Source organism: Epargyreus clarus, unplaced genomic scaffold (assembly GCF_041222505.1).
Source record: "Epargyreus clarus isolate Ecla_fem2 unplaced genomic scaffold, WU_Ecla_fem_2.2 ptg000009l, whole genome shotgun sequence".
Taxonomy (NCBI): Eukaryota; Metazoa; Arthropoda; class Insecta; order Lepidoptera; family Hesperiidae; genus Epargyreus; species Epargyreus clarus.
The window spans coordinates 7430416-7449874 of record NW_027332217.1 but is presented as its reverse complement, the minus strand read 5'-3'; the positions used below and the strand labels follow the sequence as shown (position 1 = coordinate 7449874).

At 31.9% G+C, this 19459-nt stretch overlaps 2 protein-coding genes across 3 annotated transcripts in view; one reads left to right on the top strand and one right to left on the bottom strand.

Annotated features, from left to right (window-relative positions):
• Positions 1-1160: 1160 nt before the first annotated feature.
• LOC140744867 (HIG1 domain family member 2A, mitochondrial) lies at positions 1161-1831 on the bottom strand. The gene is made up of 2 exons (XM_073076559.1): positions 1545-1831; positions 1161-1400 (listed from the first exon to the last, which is right to left on the bottom strand). Exons 1-2 carry the CDS (start codon positions 1672-1674, stop codon positions 1234-1236), a joined length of 297 nt encoding a protein of 98 aa, XP_072932660.1. The 5' UTR covers positions 1675-1831; the 3' UTR covers positions 1161-1233.
• A 219-nt stretch (positions 1832-2050) lies between these two features.
• Positions 2051-19459, top strand: part of LOC140744865 (uncharacterized) — a 30121-nt gene continuing 12712 nt past the window's right edge. The window contains exons 1-3 of one of the 2 annotated variants that reach the window (XM_073076557.1): positions 2051-2208; positions 6033-6413; positions 16012-16256. In XM_073076557.1, coding sequence (XP_072932658.1) covers positions 6343-6413; positions 16012-16256 — 316 coding nt within the window. In that variant the 5' untranslated portion in view covers positions 2051-2208; positions 6033-6342. Of the gene's footprint in view, positions 2209-6032; positions 6414-15649; positions 15837-16011; positions 16257-19459 lie in introns of those variants that run through there. The other variant, XM_073076558.1, reaches the window with a different exon arrangement.

The window sequence follows — 19459 nt, the reverse complement described above, 5'->3', positions numbered from 1 at the left end:
CCTTTCCCATGATGTAAATAGCGATGAAACCTGAAAACGTTTAATAATACCTTTATGTGTATACAGTTATCATCAATATCAATACAAATCACGCTACGTGACGTCATTCAAAGAGCGCGTAAAATGGCGGCGTTCAAATGTGTCATATTTTATTGATCCTTTAAATATTTAAAAAAAAAATATTTCAAACACTAATAAAATTGTTTATATTTTTTACAATGTAAAACGATGTGATAAGTGGTTTAAAAGTATATAAATTATTTGTTTAATATATTTTATATAGCTGCGATTGTTAATTTAACTTTTAGTAAAATTTACTCACAAAATTATAATTGCGGACTTAAATTGCGAAAATGTATATTAATTTTTAACAGTAATACATATACAGTAAATTATTATTAAATTTTGTTATATATTATGTAAAAAGGAATAATTTGACTAAAAATTCCTATTTTGTATGATATTTTTGCTTTTTATGACTACCCTAAAAACAACTTATAACAAGGAAAATAAAAATCAAAATAATTTTAAAGCATCAAATAATACATTCTTATATCATTTCCATCTATATACAGTTAATAGTACATTACAATACGAGGACGAAAAATTTTTTTCTGACAAGTGTGAGTTTGCAGGCCGAGCCGCAGGCGAGGACTGCAATCACACGAGTCAGAAAAACATTTTTCGTCCGCGTGTTGTATAAAATTTTATATTACGGGGTCGGAAATGGGGGTTTTGCGCACGCGAAGCGTGCGTAAAACGTCAATTTACGCACGCCGTGATATAAAGAAATTTATAGAATAATGTATAGAATGTCTCTCCTAAAACAAGGCTTTTTGTGCTTATAATATATCTAATGAAAGCTGCGAAAACAGCCTGCAGCATATCTGGTAGTCAATGGTGTAGTCCCAAATTGGAAATAAGTTATATCAAATGTTATATATGTGTCAATTTAAGTCCTCAAGGTAACACATGTTTAATCTAGAAGTTATTATTAAGTTAAGATTTTCATGTAATACAGCGACAATGATCACTTAATATCAGATGCTACTTTGCTTTTATTACTAGTACATAGGGATCACCATAAATACTACAATGCCAGTTTTGTGGACACTTTAGTGGATTCTAATATATTACTAGAACACCGGAGTAAAACTACATTTGTGTGTTAAACTATTGAAATATTATTTATTACATGAAAATAAATTATACTGTATCTATTTCAAAACAATATTATTTAAGGTTTTTGCCAGCTGTCATCATAACTCCAACCACAAGGGCTGTGATAGTAAAGCCTTGTGCCACAATTCGCGCTCTCATCATCTGTTGAGATAGCTTAGTTCTGCCAGTTCGGAAACACCACAGACCGTATGACAATGCCCCCGCAGTCGCCAAACATCCTGGAAAAAAATTGCATAATATTATTTACTTTGATGTTGGAAAATTTTGGAATTTAAATTTAATTAAGATGATGTATTGCAAAGGTATTTACGAATTAGTATATTAAACGCATTATATTATAAGTATCATTGAACTGCTTTTACCTATAGGAACGAAGGGATTTTCGTTAAACTTTCGGACAAATTTTTCACCAGTAGATTCGGTATAGTGTGTTGTGCCCATTTCACGGCGCAATTGCACCCAATCTAAATCTGTGGGCTCATCACTAGCCATTTTGAATTGGATATATCACTATCGAATAAGAATTTTATTGTTTTTTACATTTATGGACCTCTAGTATCGGTAAAAACAAAGTAATAAATTTTAAAATGAATATTTTTGTTAGAATTCCGACTGACATAAGAGTGACGTTTCATACACTGACTGACAGCATCAAATTGAATCAGATGTTCGGGCAGACAGATGTAATAAAGACAATTACAACAGAGTAAATAATTTCATGTCTTTATTACAAAATTTTCCCTTTTTTATTTGTTAACAAAACCAATTATAATAAAATGAATTTGGAAGTAAAGGAAATTTGGCAAAATAAAATATTTATCTTAATTGGCTACTTGACACTTTTTGGGAAAGTGTTAGGTTGGCTGAAAAACAATAATCCAATGACGCGAAATGAACCAGGCTAGCAAAGTATTAAAAAAAAGAAATAATAATATTTCGTCTCGTTGTATGTCGTGTGGCGTGCTAAAACTTTAATTATTTTTAAAGATGATGTGCTATCGTTTTTTATCAACTCCTGTTAAAATCGTGAGTATATCAATTATTCTTGAAATGGGTTTAGTGATAAGAATACATCATTGCTTGTTTATTTTGTCCAGCGTGGTTCTACGTCATGGTTTGCATAAGAACTTTTGATTTTAATACCAAAGCATTAGAAGCATTATTTATGTTGGTAGTCCGTCATTTAGTATATTTTATATTATATTGACCATCACATGCAGCTGTTGAATGGTAGAATAGTATTAAATTTGTTATAAATAATTTTCTTCCTACTAATTGAAACTGGTATAAATATTTTGTGCTACTACCCTGATTATATTCATTTTACATGATTATTTTTACTATTACTGCTTTATGTACACATCTCCAAGCATCATTAATTAATCATAGAAATGATTTTGAAAGTACATAGAATTGTTCCATTTTATAACATACTGACCTTTATAACGAAATTGGTGGCAAAGCAAGGTTGAATAATCACCACTAAAACAAACATGACTTATTTTTGAAAAATCTAGTAATTATAATGTTAGTGTTAATTTGGCCGTAATGTCCATGTGTTCATCAAGAGCCACAGGGTAGATGTGAAAACTCAAATTTGGTAGTAAAATTTAGGTACCTGAAAAGAGTTAGGTGATAACCAAAATGATGTACTGAAGGTCAAGTGGATAAGGAGCTCGTGGATAAATGCCCTAATAAAGCCAAACACAACCCTATAATTCACTAAACAAAGTTTCAGGTAAGCCAAAATATTGCAGAAACTGAACAAACCTCTTGTTTTGGCCAACACCGAAACTGAAGTTTTGGGTGGTCAGTTGAATGATAATGAAAACCAATTCAAAGATTTGTAGCAAAATAAATATATAATATATATACAATAATAGAATATTTCCTAAATACTACTACTACTACTACTACTAATAAACTCTTGGTACCAAGTACTGGATATGCTGAAAAAAACAATTATTGCTCATTCTTATCAAAATAATCATTAAATTTGTACATAGAACAACATTATTATACTTTCTTTTCATGCCAAGTGCCTTTGTTTAGATTCCAGGCCTTGCCAGGATTTAAATTTATAGCTAACTAGTTCTTTCCTATGGCTTCGCCCGCGTTTAAAAGAAAATAAATATGACATACTAACATACATAAAACTGAAAATTCGTACCTTGAATTTCATTTCATTGAAATGACAGTGGCGCCATGGCGAAAATTGGTCGTACCAACTCTGAAACGTGAACTGAACTCTGAAACTTTGTGGGCTCATGGACAACAACTTTGTTAAAACTCATCACTTGATCAAATGCATAGTTTACGATTCAATCCTTATTAATATCGATTAAAATAATTGATTTTTTTGGTCCAAAAGGTCTATTCTACTATTAATCGATCTTAGATCGCCATCCCTAGTTCCCGTGGGATTTCCAGGATAAAAACTATCCTATGTCCTTTCTCGGATCTCAGACTATCTTTGTACAAAATTTCATTAAAATCGGTTCAGTGGTTTAGGCGTGAAGAAGAGACAACCAGACAGACAGAGTTACTTCCGGATTTATAATATTAGTAAGGATTGTGATGTCTTCTATGCATCTATCCATCCGGTGTTATAGAAATCTATATGTTATCTGCCAGCAGGTTCTGGGTGTGATCTCTGGGGTGAGGTGATTATAAATTGACAAGTGAAGTACTTGGGGCTTCGATCATAGAAATAGTTTTTTATTAATTAAATCAAATAATAGATGCCTAGCCCACTTAGCATATAAAATACAGCTAATAAATGTCAAATAATTTCATGATTGATTGATACAACTAATCCATAATAAAATCTTTAAAATTACAGTTAATTAGATATTGCAGAAGCATTAATAATGAGTGTCAATCATTTTGGTGGCTGGTATTTCTGCCATATTGCTAATAGATTAGCAAAACATGAAGCTATGCAATTAAGGTTTAATTAGATACATAATAAAGGCATTAATTAGCTTTGCATTTAGTTTAAGTGTGTAAGTGTAACCTAAAATAAATGGTTAAGGGTATGACAGTGGTAATGGTATAATAACTACAGTATTGGATTTATATTGGAGTATATTGGGTGTGATTAGAGATAAGTACCCGTTTATATCCTCCCACAGGGTATTTATTTGGGTATTAAAAAATGATTTCATAAAATCTGTAGACAGTTTTTAAAATAGTTCAAATATTCATTGAATAGATATACTAGAAGTTTCTACGGTAATTAGTACGTTTTTTGCATTTTTTAATGTTTTATTTCTGGGGTTTTACCTACTTTTAACCCGACTGTCATAGAAGGATTATGTTTTTCGCGCATATTTTGTATGTTTGTAAATCTTTTTAATACATTCGGATCTGGTTAGATAAATTTTGACAGTTAAGGTGACGTTATATTTGTCTAAAATACCAAAGTGTCATTTTTTCATAGATAGGTGTTTGAAAAAAACTGAAAGGAGTTACGAGGCCAATTGTGAGAAAAACTAAAACTGCATCATTAGATTTTTTGAAAATCCGGGAATAGAAGTTCATTTTAAAAAAAAATCACACCCTGTATTATTCCATCATGGCATAGTCTCTTCAGCTTTTTTAGCTGATCCTTATAGTTTAGGATTTGGTCCTGAAGGCTCATTTCAAAATTTCACCCTATAATAAATATTTTGTATACTGTACTGTCAGAGGACGACATATACTACTTTTTATCAAGGAAACATACAACGAGGATTCCGTACCACCCAATTGTCATATATTTCCTTCATAGCTACCATAGACGTAAATGTCTTGTGAAAATTTGAACTGTCCACGTATTACGGTTCAATAGATAAAGCGAAATATGCCGAAAAATAGCGGGTCCTTGTATTGCGTCTCCCATTTATTTTGATGTTTTTAATTTTTAGTATTTGTTGTTATAGCGGCCAGAGGATATTATATTCTAGAATAACAACGGGACGTGGACTTTGTTTGAAATTTGCATCAAAATCATAGGCTGATTGGCTTCTTACTTAAGTCTGATTCTATAATGGCGTGATAAAATGGCATTTTGGCGCTGTAAATGTCTTTTTACAGTGTATATTTAGTACAGTATCATCATCAAAGTAATAATTGCGCTTAAAAAAGGATAGATATGCATGAAAATAGTAAATACCCGAATAAAAACCCATTTTCGGGTTTAAACCCTATTTCTTCCCAACGACCGGGTAAAAACCCGGTTTATTCCCGATGGGTTTAAACCCTTTGCCCATCTCTAGGTGTGATATCTCCTGCTGGGAGGGTGCTCCACCACCAAATATGTGGGAGAGTATTTAGATAAGGCGAGCGAAGTCAAAGTTAAGTTACGAAACTATTTGACTGCTTCCACCCATGCTAATGTCCCATGTCCTCTAAAGATGCACTACAAAAAATAACTATGCCACACCGGGTAACAAACGCTAACTACGTAGTAGGTGGTCTATAACTCTGCTCTGAACATAGCTACATTGGTCCTTAGCCTTAGCTTTAGCGTATCCCTTTGAATAAAAATCCTAGCGTTGTCGAATCCATTTCCGCCAATGCCATGTTAATTTACTAGCAAAAAAATCGAGCAACTCTATTAGGGTTTGACACACATCCATAGCTAAGCTACCTAGCAATCTCTGATGGAACAGCGCACTTATCATCCATACTTCATACGTGTGCTAATTTTCTGTACCATTCGACATTATAAGCGACATGAATTTTACATAGATATTACCTAGTACGAGTATATAACAATTTAAACAAGCTTATAACAAGATCTATAATATGCATAACATCTGCAAAGACTGAATGATAAATTGTAATTGAAAAATATTTTGTTACAGATGTCTTCATCATCACTCTGTTTAAAGTCGAGTGCCTCCCAAAGGGTGTCTTGAGTTCTCCAGTTAAACCAAATATAGTTATTTTTCTTCTTTAATATAATTTTAGTACTAACATATTTAGTAGTTCACTTTCTTTATGTTGGCAACCGATTTAGTCTTATCATTTCTGCTCACGATAAAACCTACCTAGCTAAGCATTCAGTCTCGCGTACCGTGTCTTGAGTTACGACTGTGCTGTCTGGTTCTCAATCAGTTTTGTCATTCATACCTGAACTCTTCACTATATTGCGCAGTTATAAAAAATACAAATATGGCATCAAGTGATCCCGAACTTAAAGATGGATTGTCCCTACCTGTCTGGATGAAATCGAAGCCTACAAAGTAAGTAGTATTTCTTTATTATTTTTAATAGAGTAAGCGTGATTCGGTAGTCTACTTGCGATTTAACATTAATGTATGTTGTTTATATTCATGTTTCGTTATTTTACCTACTTATTACTTACTAATGACTCAATTAGTTTACAATAAAATTTTATTACTACAGGTTTTCGCCCAGTTCACGAAATTGAATCTATTATATATTTTTAATATTTTATATACATTTTATATCACTAAAATCAATAGTTATCATTCATATAAGAAAATCAATCGAAAAATAAAATAGTAAAGATACTGTTTCGTCCGCCTATTTATATATAATTAAAATTAAAAAGAAATAATTATAATTATTTATATTTTTTGATATCAGAAACATGAATATTATGTTTAGTAATAATAGATCGAAATTATAAAACAAGCATTTTCTAAACGATTTTGACTTTAAAATTGTTAATTGTACAATATATAATTAAAATTAAAAAGAAATAATTATAATTATTTATATTTTTTGATATCAGAAACATGAATATTATGTTTAGTAATAATAGATCGAAATTATAAAACAAGCATTTTCTAAACGATTTTGACTTTAAAATTGTTAATTGTATAAAAACCACAATTTATTTACTAATTCTACATTATTTAAATAGAATGAGTATTCTTGGCAAGTTAGGTAATGCGTTTTTAGTATCTCCAGTTGAATATCTGCTCTATTTGTAATGGCAATACGATTGTGGGTAGCTCGATCGCTGCATATCCGTAGGGTGCCAAGTGAGCAGTGTGAGCATTGTCTTCCTCTCGTAACTAGATGTATGGGAAGTAGGTAGTATAGGTATGTGTAATATTCAAATGATAATTAATTGATGCATGCCGTACGGTGGATACTTATGATAGAATATGCAAGTTTTTTCCTTCTCGTTCCACTTATGGTCTTTGAGAATATCAGGTTTGAATTGTTAAGATGTAAATAGAACATTGCGCAAATGGAAATGCAACTATGCACCTACTTTAGTACTTCCCATTTGTTCTATTTTTGCATTATAAAAATAAGTGCCCAAAGAGAATCAAATATTATGAAATTGCATGTTCAGAGTTAAGCTTTATATTATAATCATTATAAATTAAATAATATGTATTTCATAGTTCCAAAAACGCAACCAAAAGATAAAAAAAAGTTGAGGGCACATCGTAAAATTCTGGTATAGTCCAGTCACATTGAAAGCTATGCAAATTTTTCGTCGCCATTATTTAATTTATTCTTAAATTCCTTTATCGATTCGCTTATGTTTTGGGAAGGTCAAAACGAACAGGACAGCGACCGAGTAACTAGTTACCTACCTGAGAAGTATTGAAACAATGATAATATACTCTTATATTTTTTGTACTCATTAGTGTTCCACCAAAGGTACAAGCCATAGTATAAAATATAATTAGGGGGAATATAAATTATAATTTAGCGAAATTGGGAAAAGTGAACCTATTTCTAAAGATTCCCTAACAGATGTGAAATGAAGTGTAAATCAGGAAAGCACAATCATTTTAGTCGCCATAAGTTTACTACACTACAAGGGTATTGTAAGAAACACTAATATTATATTTTGAGACAACAATTAAAATAACAAATAGAGTAAACATCAGACTGTTTTTGTTTTTACTTATATTTTAAAAATTATAAGGTTTTTATAAATATATTTATACATTTTTACACATAATTATAAATAGTAAAATTATAATTTTTTATGTACCTGTAGTGCCATTATTTTAAAATGTATGAATTATAATAAAAAAAATCGTACAGTTCTAGAGTCGCATACAGTTTTTTGAAACTTAGTTTATATTATTATGGCGCTTGAAATTACTAGCTCAATTTAAAACTAAAAACATATTGATGTGATAAATATTATTACTTTCGATTACCATATGCCAGTAATGGTTAGCTATGCACAAACATAGATTTAACATTTTTAACCATCTAAAACATGAGTGTGGGAATATAAATTGTAAACTATATTATGACTAAATATTTATTCAAAATATTTCCTGAATAAATGATTCAATAAATACCTAATTACCATATTATGTACATTATTATGTCATATAATACAAATATTAACTATTTATTCTTAAAATGAAACACATATACGTACTGAAAAAATGAAATGGTTATTTGGTATGCCGATCACTAATAGTTTACAAGGGCGACAAGAGTCTAATATGAATTGCAAAGTTGGGGGCTTGGCTTTGACGTCATCACACCTACCTACGATACTTGTTTACTGCTAGAATTGCATTAGGATAAATTGAAAATATAAATGGTAAACTGGCACAACTAAATTATCACTAAGAAATGATTCCAAGGAAAAATAACGACCCAAAGTGTAACTTTTTTATGTATGGAGCATGTATGTAGTATGTAGGTTCAATTTATTTTTCAGTGACTTCTCAAGGAAAGAGCTTATCTATTTAATTACACGTGTATATATTTTTTCTTTTTATTCTTAATTACTATCTACTACTAAAATATACTTTTTTTATTCAATGTGGATGAAAGATATTTGACGGGCGTCCTTCTAGTAGTAATAGATTAGTAGGATGAGTAGAGAGAATTCCTTCTTCATAAATCTCATTATTGAATACAAAATAAATCAATATAGAATTCGATTTGATGGTAGTCAATATAAGGTTGTATCCTCACAGCTTCCTATTTTTCTTTAGTACATTGATCCTACTTTGAACTAATACAGAAATGTATATCTATATGACCCTAGTCACGTTATGTAAAACGATTTATATATACTTTAAAAATGTTATTAATACGATAATACTTTGATAATAAAAATATCAACATTGTACACAGATAATGTAAGTAGGTACTTAATTTTAATAATCAATATAATGTGTTACAAGCAGGTGATAATGTCTATTTAAGGTTTTGGTTTTAATAAAGCAAATTTATCAAAAGTAAGCTCTGTATCAAATATAGGTACAAGATTAGTACCATAGTAGAGGCCATAATCATCCAGATAATACGAAGAACAAATTCAGAATATGCCCCCCGAAGTACCCCGGTTGAAATCTTTGAATTTATTAGTAATTTGTTGTTACCTATAATTTATTCCATTGTAATCGGAGTATGCATTAATATACAGGGATTAAAATTAAATTTTATTATAAAAATATAATAGTCCTCAAACAAATGTCTAACATTTTGAGAACACAAGTAAAATTTAAATTTGACGGAATAGAGCTATATTACGTTAATATATAGGTACGTACCTAACAGTTGCAACACTAACGCGAGATAATAACTTACCGAGGTCAGACTCTGGGAACTTGAGTGGTTACAGTTGTAGCATGTACCTACCTACTAATATCATAATGTGCGTAGTTCCAAATGTGTTACGAAATTCCGTCTTAACCTTGCCGCTTGCCCTTAAAATATGGTGGCGAAATCATGATATCACAATCTAAAATCAGATTTAGGTTAATTTTACAAAATAATATCACAAAGGAAAAACAGTGACAAAATCTACATGTCTGCGAAATATTTGAAAGAAAATTTTGAAAAGTGTGTGTTACCGCGCGCAGATTTTTTCAATTTTTTTTTCTATATGTTTTGTAAAAAAAAACCTATCAAATAGGTTCATATAATTTCATATGTAGCTAAATAGTCAAATATTTTAATAGATTTAGAAAATGGAACTTCTTAATTTAACGTACAAATAGTTACACTTCTACTTTATTTATTTGTATCGTTAGAAGTTATTCAACGTGACGTGTGTGTAGACTGACTCGTTACGTGTTTAATCTATTCGAATGTTAATAAAAACTTGTATATTTGTACATTATCGACAATTTTTATAATAATAAATAAATAAAATAAAAATAAAAATAAAAAATAAAAAAACCTTTTATTTCTTACTAAACCTACTTACAAGGAAATGTATATAAACTATTCATAACTTTTATATAAAAAAAATATAATGCATTTAATTTAACTTTTGTGACTAATCTAAGTAAGAACCCCCCGCTATCCGGAGGTAAAGGCCTCCTCTAGTGATTTCCACTTATTCTTATCTTTTGCTGTATTCATCCACTGCTTACCAACCACCTGTATTATGTCGTCTGCCCACCTGGTTGTTGGTCTACCTCTATTTCTAGTACCTGTTGGGCCATTCCAAGTAGTCAATATATGAGTCCATCTGTTGTCTGTCAATCTAGCTATATGACCGGCCCAACGCCACTTTAGTTTCTTGCAATGACGTAAGGCGTCAGTTATATTCGTCTTATTCCTAATAATTTTATGTGGTATTTTCTGTATTCTTTTCACTTTTAATATACTCCTTTCAATACTTCTTTGACATGATCTTATTTTGTTTTTTATTCTATTTGTAAACTTCCAAGTTTGGCTAGCGTATGTTAATGAAGGGAGTATGCACATGTCCATGACTTTCTGCTTAATTTTTATAGACATGTCGCTTTTAAAAACTTCTTTTAAACTCCAAAACTTTTTCCACGCTGTTGAAACTCTCCTTTCTATTTCTTGCTCGTTTCTTTCCTTTTTAAATGATATTTGCTTGCCTAGGTAAGTATAGGTGTCGACATACTCTAGTGTTTCGTTACCTAAGTATAATGAATGCTTAATGCTGTTGGTCATTACGTTAGTTTTACTACGGTTTATTTCGAGGCCTACTTGTTGGCTTGCTGAATATAGAGTATTTATCATAAACTGCAATTCTGTAACACTTTCTGACATGAGGACTATATCATCAGCAAATCTTAAATGGCTTATATACTGATTATTAATTTTTAAACCTACTTTCTCCCAATTTAGTTTGGAAATGACCCATTCTAACACTGCTATGAAAATTGTCGAAGAGATAGGGTCTCCCTGCCTCAGTCCTCTTCTGATGGGTATAGCAGGTCCAGTCGTTTCTAGTCTTATTCTGCTATTACAATTCTGATATATGTGTTGTAGAATTTTTAAGTAAGCGCCTTCTATGTTTTGTGAATGTAGAGATTCCCATACTGCGTGATGGTATAAAGTATCAAAAGCCTTTTGGTAGTCAATAAATGCGAAGTAGAGAGGCCTAAGGAACTCTTGGTACTTTTCTATGATCATTTCTATAGAGTGTATGTGGTCTACGGTCGAAAATCCTCTTCTAAATCCCGCCTGTTCTATAGGTTGGTGTGCTTCAACAGTGCTTCTGATTCTTTTTTCTAGGATTGATGAGAATAATTTGTAAATTGTAGGCAACAGGCTTATAGGTCGGTAGTTGCTAATATTATTTGGTTCTCCCTTTTTGTATAACAAGATTATGTCCGATTCTCTCCACTGTTTTGGTGTGTTTGTAGTTTTTAATACCATATTAAAAAGCTGTGTTAGGGGGGCCACTATATAAGGGCAAGCAAATTTCAGAGCTTCGTTTGTTATTTTGTCGGGTCCTGGACTTTTTTCGGACTTTAATTTGGAAATTCCCCTCTCTACCTCTGTTTCTTTTATATCATCTATTTCTGACGGTGTTCCTTTTGAGATTATTCTGTCGATTTCTTGACTTTGCTTTTCAGACATATATAACTTAGAGTAAAAGTTAGTTGCAATTTGAAGTATATCTTTTCTATTACAGGTTGTATTATTAGTAGTTTTCATGCTTTCTATCCACTTTCTATGTGTTGTCAATTCCTTGTTAGCTTTTTTTAAACTTCCAGATCGTAATATATATTTTTCGATTGTAGATGAGCGATGGATACTATAATCAGAGCGAATATATTTACTTATAAGCTTATAGAGAGCTTTTAACTCATTCTTCATACTACGTGTTTTTGGTTTAATTTTATGTAATTCTTGTCGTCTCGAAATCAATTTTCTCGTATTAGCTGATAAAACTGAGGTATTATTTTTATGATTAGATGTTTGATGAGCTTTTATAAGATTATTTTCTATAGCAGCGATGATTTTATCGTAGAGTTGTTGTACTGTATATATCTCTTGGTCTATTTTAAGACGTTCAAAGTCGTTTTGAAGTAATTCTTTGTAAATTTGTATTTCTTGCTCATTTTTAAGAGTACTTCTTGTGTTATTTGAAAACGTAATTCGGGACTTTCTTGGAGACTGTAGAATTACCGTAGCTCTTAGTAATCTATGGTCGCTAGGATAATTGATATTCATTACTTGTATGTTATGGACATTTTTTTGAAGGTTAGTTAGTATGTAGTCTAATTCATTTTTTACCATACCATTTGGTGAGCGCCAGGTCCACCTCTGTCCGATTTTCTTTTTGAAAAAGGTGTTTACAATTGCCAAGTTATTCTCACAAGCAAATTCTATAAGTCTAGTGCCTCTACTATTTCTGTTGCCATAGCCATTACTTTTCATTATTAAACTCTCTTCACGTTTAGGTTGTCCAATTTTGGCATTGAAATCGCCCATTACTATTAAGTTCTTGCTAGACATCATTATTGCTTTGTTTACAGTGGTATAAAAAAGTTCAATCTCATTGTCCGTGGATGCTTCTGTAGGGGCATAACATTGTATTACGCTTATTTTAAAGTTGTCGATGTTTAGCTGAAGTAGAGCCACACGTTCTGAGAGGCCTTGGAAGCATACAACATGTTTCTTATGCAATTTATTAACAATGAATCCTACTCCGTACATGCCTGGCGTTTCTCCTATATAGTAGAGAATAAAATCCTTGTGTTCCTCTATCGAGTTTCCTAATTTTTATAATATTGATTATTAATGCTATACTTGTTTCTAAACAGTAACTCCCCTATCAGTTTATTTTTTTGATATACCACTTGCATCAACACGAAGATAGTTAACAATAGACAATGAAGCTGCTATCTACGTTTGAGGCAGGTGAATTAAAATAAATATATGCCATTCAGATTAGGGAAAATATGTATAGTGCTACAAGTATTATGGTGCCTGTCATAACTTAAGCAATAAATTCGTATTTTTTATTATGTAAGAGTAGCAGACGAGCATCGAGTCCACTGGTCTCTTGTTGACTCTAATGACATTGAATTATCTGCTATTAATTTGTTTGATATATACACATACAATCAAACGTAAATGTCAATTATTATTGTATGTCAATTTTCTATGTTATTTTCCAATACATAATCTGCACATAAATGTTATTGTCCATATGTATATGAAGAGTAATGCTATCTTTGTGACGTCACAACCGATCAATCATGATTATCGATAAGTCACGCCATTATTGCAATAATAAATATGTTTTTCGTAATAGATACTAAGATTTAATAATAGTTTATGTAATTTCACTGTTTCATCACATTTCAATTCTCGTAGTACATATGTCTATAATATCACATGCATGGACGACGACATAGTTTTATTAAGGGAGCCCAACAGTATCGGCGAAAGGTCGGTTAGGCTTTCAATTTTTTCTCATTCCATTCTAAGAAATGCCCGAAATAAGAAAACTCCAAAAATTATGTCGACCAAAAAAAAGTCACGAAAACTCAAGCAAACTATTATAATATGAACTAAGCACATAAATGAATTGTAAGGACTACAGAACGTGTAGGTAGATAATTTAAGCTAGTTTTACATTTTGAAAAAGAAATGATATCTCAACACATGTCGATTGTTTTGATTCCACAACACGTGTTAATGACAGGTGAAATACGGAAACAGGTAAGAATCAACACCAATTTATCACCTTCACCTTGTTATCTGGCTTTCTGCAATCAATTTTATTCATCAATCAGGCTTTCAGATATGAAAGTGTTTTATGTACTTTGAAAATATAATTTTGCAGGGTAAATATTATATATTTTACCTTTTAGAGTATCTTCGCATCTATAATGTATATGGATCTATTTAGTTCTCTTCCTGTCAACGTCACAGTAGTCCATCATATTCACTAAGGGGTATCTAAGTGCACTTAAGAATGTAATAAATAAATATAGGTTTCTATCATAGTGAAATAAAACTTCTTTTTAATTTATGTCACTTTAAAACCTCTTTCTTCCTCTCCCAGAATAAATCGTACATGATTTTTACTGTCACAAAATATCATTTATACATTGTTCTTCATACTATTTGTGTAGACATATAATCTAATTTGGCTCTCGGGATCAGTAACCCTTTTTTGGGCAATAATATATGAGAGTCTCTTGGCGTTTCTACAGGAATAAATTTATGGAATCACTTACTTATTAAAAGTGAATAAGTTATCCAGTTTTATAAGATTAGTTTTTTAAATTATTACTATAAACATTCGTCCGCTCCTATCATTGTTTATGTCCCAGCAACATGCTCCATATAATCTATGTGTCAATATTATTTGTTACGTTTTACGTTTAATAACTTTACCACACAGATATCCTGTTATCGGTCTTTGTTCTTTAATAACTTTTATCTCAGTATTTTCAGAAGCTTAAGTGGCAACTGCTATTAATTTATTGATTAAATCATTTTTATAAGTACCTATCATATTGCACACATTTAAATGGTCAAGGTCTTGTTACTTAAATTTATCGTTTAGTCACTGAAGTTTAGTGTTGAAATAAACTATAAAAATGATTTTTATATTTAACACAGTTTTTACAGATATAAATTAATGCTAAGTCCACATGACTTGGCCATCAAACATTCCTATTGTGGGCCTAACAAACCAAAGAACAAATGTTTGTTCTGGTGTTCTGCAATCAAAAAGTTTGCAAGCCTAATTATATTGCAATTCAATTAAGATTTTATTTTAAAAGTTAATCAGGCGATGATTTGGTTTAAACAACGGGTGTTCATTGCAGTTTAATGGATTTATTAGAAGTATGGCTTCTAAGTCGAAGACAATACTACATATTTCTTCGTAACTTCGTAATAAGTTAAATAAATAAATAAATAAATCGCTCTTCTTTGCTCTCATACGCAATTTACCACATGTTACTGTATTAATTACTCGTGCCAAGACTTTATGTATTTATATATCTCGCATAAACACTATTCCGAATTTCCGGGCTCCCTGTCTTTGACCGCAGAAAAAAACCTACGCTATACAATAATGTATCATGTCATGTGCTTTCTTGTCGGGGGAGTGCGCGCTTGGGTTGCTCCGATTGGCCGGCTCACTGTGACGTCACGAGCCGGTTTATTTTGAAACATGTTTTTGCTCGCTCGTAATGTTATCCTGATAAGATAGAGCCGTTTCACAGACTATATTTATCTAGACGGTATAAAAAGCTATCGCGAATCTTGCTCGGTTTTAGTCCGCGGGAATATTTGTGGTAGGCGCGGTCTCTCGCTTGCAACGTTCCAGTGCTATTGTTTTGAATTAGCATCAGTAAAATAATATAAGCCTTGTATTGAATATATTTTAACTTATTTAAATTAGTTTACGCGGTAAAGATGATGAAAAAGAGGAATTTAGTCGCACAGTTCAATACCCTGATCTCGTAAGTATTTTGTGCACTGAAGTTGACTAACATTTGATTAAGTGTTTAAGATGTTTTCTTACAACTATTTTGCGGATTACGTAACAGATCGTTAGCAATGCTGATAACAAAATATTTGTTATCATATATTAAGTTGCTAAACTGTTTTTAAATAGTTGTGATTATTTGTCCACAGGGAGTTCGAGCCGTTCTCCTCATCTCCTCCAGCTCCTGAAGATTCCTTCTTCTACATCAGATACCCGAAGACGGACGTGCTGTTCGGCAAGACCAAGTTGGACACCGCGATCCCGAAAGCCGTAGACCCGCAGAAGGAGCTGGGCGCAGCAGTATCTTTCAACCCGATCAAGGAGAAAGACTGGTCGAAGCACACGAAACCCTGCCAAGACGTGCTGCACGGCATTGCGCCTATAAATACAGCCGGTAAGGGCACTATGCAATTAGTTCGCTTTGTTGCATCAGTTGCATGCCAGTTCTAGTTTGTTGTTGCGGTTTGTTTGTTACTATACGAAATTTTATAACAAGGACTTGGAATAAGGTCATGTTAGTGCATCATGTCTATTTTGATTTGGTGCCTTTTTTATAGTTTGTTTTTGATATCACTTCATTATCTTTTCCTTGTATTAGTCCAGATAGCAAGAAAACATTGCCATTTTGTTTTTACATATTATTTTATTTTAAAGTTTACCTGACATTAAGTTGTCTATCATCAATTATGAATTGTAAAGCTACTATATATAATAGTTGAACGTTTTTGACTGTAGCCAACTTTAAAATGGTAACAGACAAAATATACCAACACAACAACGTTTTCCTTTCTACATATTAATGAGAAGTCGATGGTTCTGTAATTTCCTCTCTTCGAATAAATTTCTGCAATTTCCTTTGTCATAACATAAGTTTAAGAAGACTGCCAAGAATGGATAGTTAATTTAAGGGTAGCAAGGGTCTAGTAATTGAGTCTGTGGGTCTTATACAATTTGTGCTTCGCGAATATGTATTATGTAAAGTGTTATCTGAATTTGTTTCATACACTTGGTTGTAATTTGTTCAAGTGTATATAATATTCATATCGAGTGCATAAACTAAAATTTAGGTTTTCCGTTCTTAACGGTGTAGTCAAGTACTTCTATAAATCCTATAATCACGAGTAGCGGTTATCAAAACACCGCCCACTTCGCAAATCAATTGTTATAATACTGGTTATTCCAATGTTTGCGCATCTAATGTTTACAAACCTATGTTTACAAACTGACTGTCGTATAATGCAAGCATAGGTACGTTATATAACACAAGAACTTGTACACCTGTCTCGTTACAAGTCACTTTTCATTTTAATTGATGATGCTGCAGCAGAGTTGCCAAGTTACGATGTCTCTACATTCTAAAATATTGCGTTAGGACTTGTTTTTATCAGTATTTGGTTTTGATCAGATGCATTCATATTCGTGCTGACTATATAATCATCTGATATCTTTGAAATTATGCTACAGCCTTTTGAAAAACTGTGCCGCTCTTTGATATGACAATGCATGCTGTATGTAATATGTAGTATTTAGACAACTTTTAATAATGCATAGTTGTTTCGTTTAATGGCGATTCATCTTAAAACAGATCATAGTCAACCACCAGTTTCTTTGGTTTCCTGTAACTTTTTTAATGGATTTTATGAAAGTATCTAAATTCCTATAGAAATTGAGTAACCACATGCAAATTATAACAGTTTTTTGTGTCCTTGGTCATAACGAGTAGTATATGCACAAAGCGCACAAGCTCAAGTGTTATATGAGACAGGTGAAGCTATGTTTTTATCTCAAAACCGGTTTCGTTTCTATGGATATATCTGAGTGCATATAGGTAGAGCGATTTGTATTCTCTTTTGTCTGATATTTATTTTGTAGATATAGTCTAGTATAGATGGAAGCTTCTAGAAATAATTCTTATACATCAATGTTAACAAACAAACGATTTGTAAGAGTATTAAAACTTGCAGATTAACTGCAAATAATCTCTCAGTCCACCTTATTGTTACTGTCACCCATGGATGGACATTTATGATTAACTTCCGTACGGAACAGGTTTTGCTTGAAGCTTATCATGGGAAGTGTTGCTTTTGAGAACTAAGTTAGTGGCTTCTATGTAAGTCAGCCAACATCCACAACAAATATAGTCTTTACATCGCTTTTTTCTCTCAAATCATGAGTCGTGCTATTTGTGACGTCACTTCGTCAGCTGACAGTGACTATATTTACTGTTTGTGTTTACTTTTCATTGTAGACATTGAAATTTCTCTTGTCGCGCTGATACATTAAATTGAGTATAGAAGTTTTTAGCTACTTTTGATTTGAAGACACGCCAAGAAACATCTCGAATGCTAGTTATATTTGAGTGACGAAATACTGTAATATTGAAATGCAGTAACAGCACTAATATGTAAGGCTAACAAAGTGACAGGAATAGTAACAAATATTATTGTTATTAGAAATACATTGTTTGCGTTTCGTCGTGGCATCGTGACTGCAAGTTTACTCGTGACGTCACCTTGGTAAATGCTTGGGTTTTATCACGGCTTTCATAAAAACAAGTAGGTGTGTTAAGGTAATAAAAAGCAGTAGGTAGGTACATGATTTATGCTAAACAGTTAGATTTTTTAAATAATTATTTTTGGGAAATCTTTACGAGACCAATCTTCCAATAATACCAGTCGTTTAACATTTCCATCAGAATGGTATCAAATTAATATCAACTATTTGGGCTATCTTTAAACCGATATGAGGTTATATAGTTACTTGGTTATATGCCTTCAAATAGCAAATAGTGAATGAGTCTATTGAAAAGGGATTCTTGAGTTGTTATCAGAGAACATACAGATATTAATGATATTATTGAAGGAAGTATAAAGGTACTTAGTTAATCACTCTTCAACGTCGTGTCTGTCAGGACTTAGAAACGTGTTAATTCCTAACGTGGAAACAAGTGTTTTATAAAACGTTTCCTCGTCCTGTTATTAAAATGTCTGTTATCAATAGTAACCAGTAGCTACCACTTATTTCTTAGTTCAGTACAAGTAGTACGTTAGTCAGGAAATGTTTAGTCAATTATTTACAGTTTAGTGATTAAGCATTAAGATGCAAGGTTATTGTTTGGAGTTTGCTATCCACCTGATGCGTAGTCGTTACTATTGCCATGGACATGTGCAATGGTCTTCAGATTGGAGTCCTACTCGAGATGTTTTGCTACCCCTTTGCTATGCCCTTCAAATAAAAACAGCAGCGCCTGATTATTTATTACTTTATTAGACAAATATTTGTATGGTGGTGGTATCTCCGGAGTCCGGAGTAGATGAGGTTCTTCCTATGTATAGACTTTGTGTATTTTCTCTTTAATATTTTTCGAATACTTAGATTCAATTTCTAACTTATAATTACTCAAGAGATGGCGATGCTATGGCCAAATAAAATTTATGCAATGAATGATATTAATAACAATAGGAAGTAGTGTATTTAATTGCGTTTTAACGCGTTGATATAAAGAATAATAAAATATGTAGTTACACGAGCCACGTTCAATTGATAAACACTATGCACCTATATTAAATGATGTCACGGAATAATCTAGTATAAATG

What these genes read in the sequence shown, in the direction of transcription:
- LOC140744867 (XM_073076559.1), bottom strand. Translation starts at nt 1,674, where the DNA reads ATGGCTAGTGATGAGCCCACAGATTTAGATTGGGTGCAATTGCGCCGT. An exon ending in AAATCCCTTCGTTCCTATAG is followed by an intron (nt 1,401 to 1,544) that starts GTAAAAGCAGTT and finishes ATTTTTTTCCAG; the next exon opens with GATGTTTGGCGACTGCGGGG.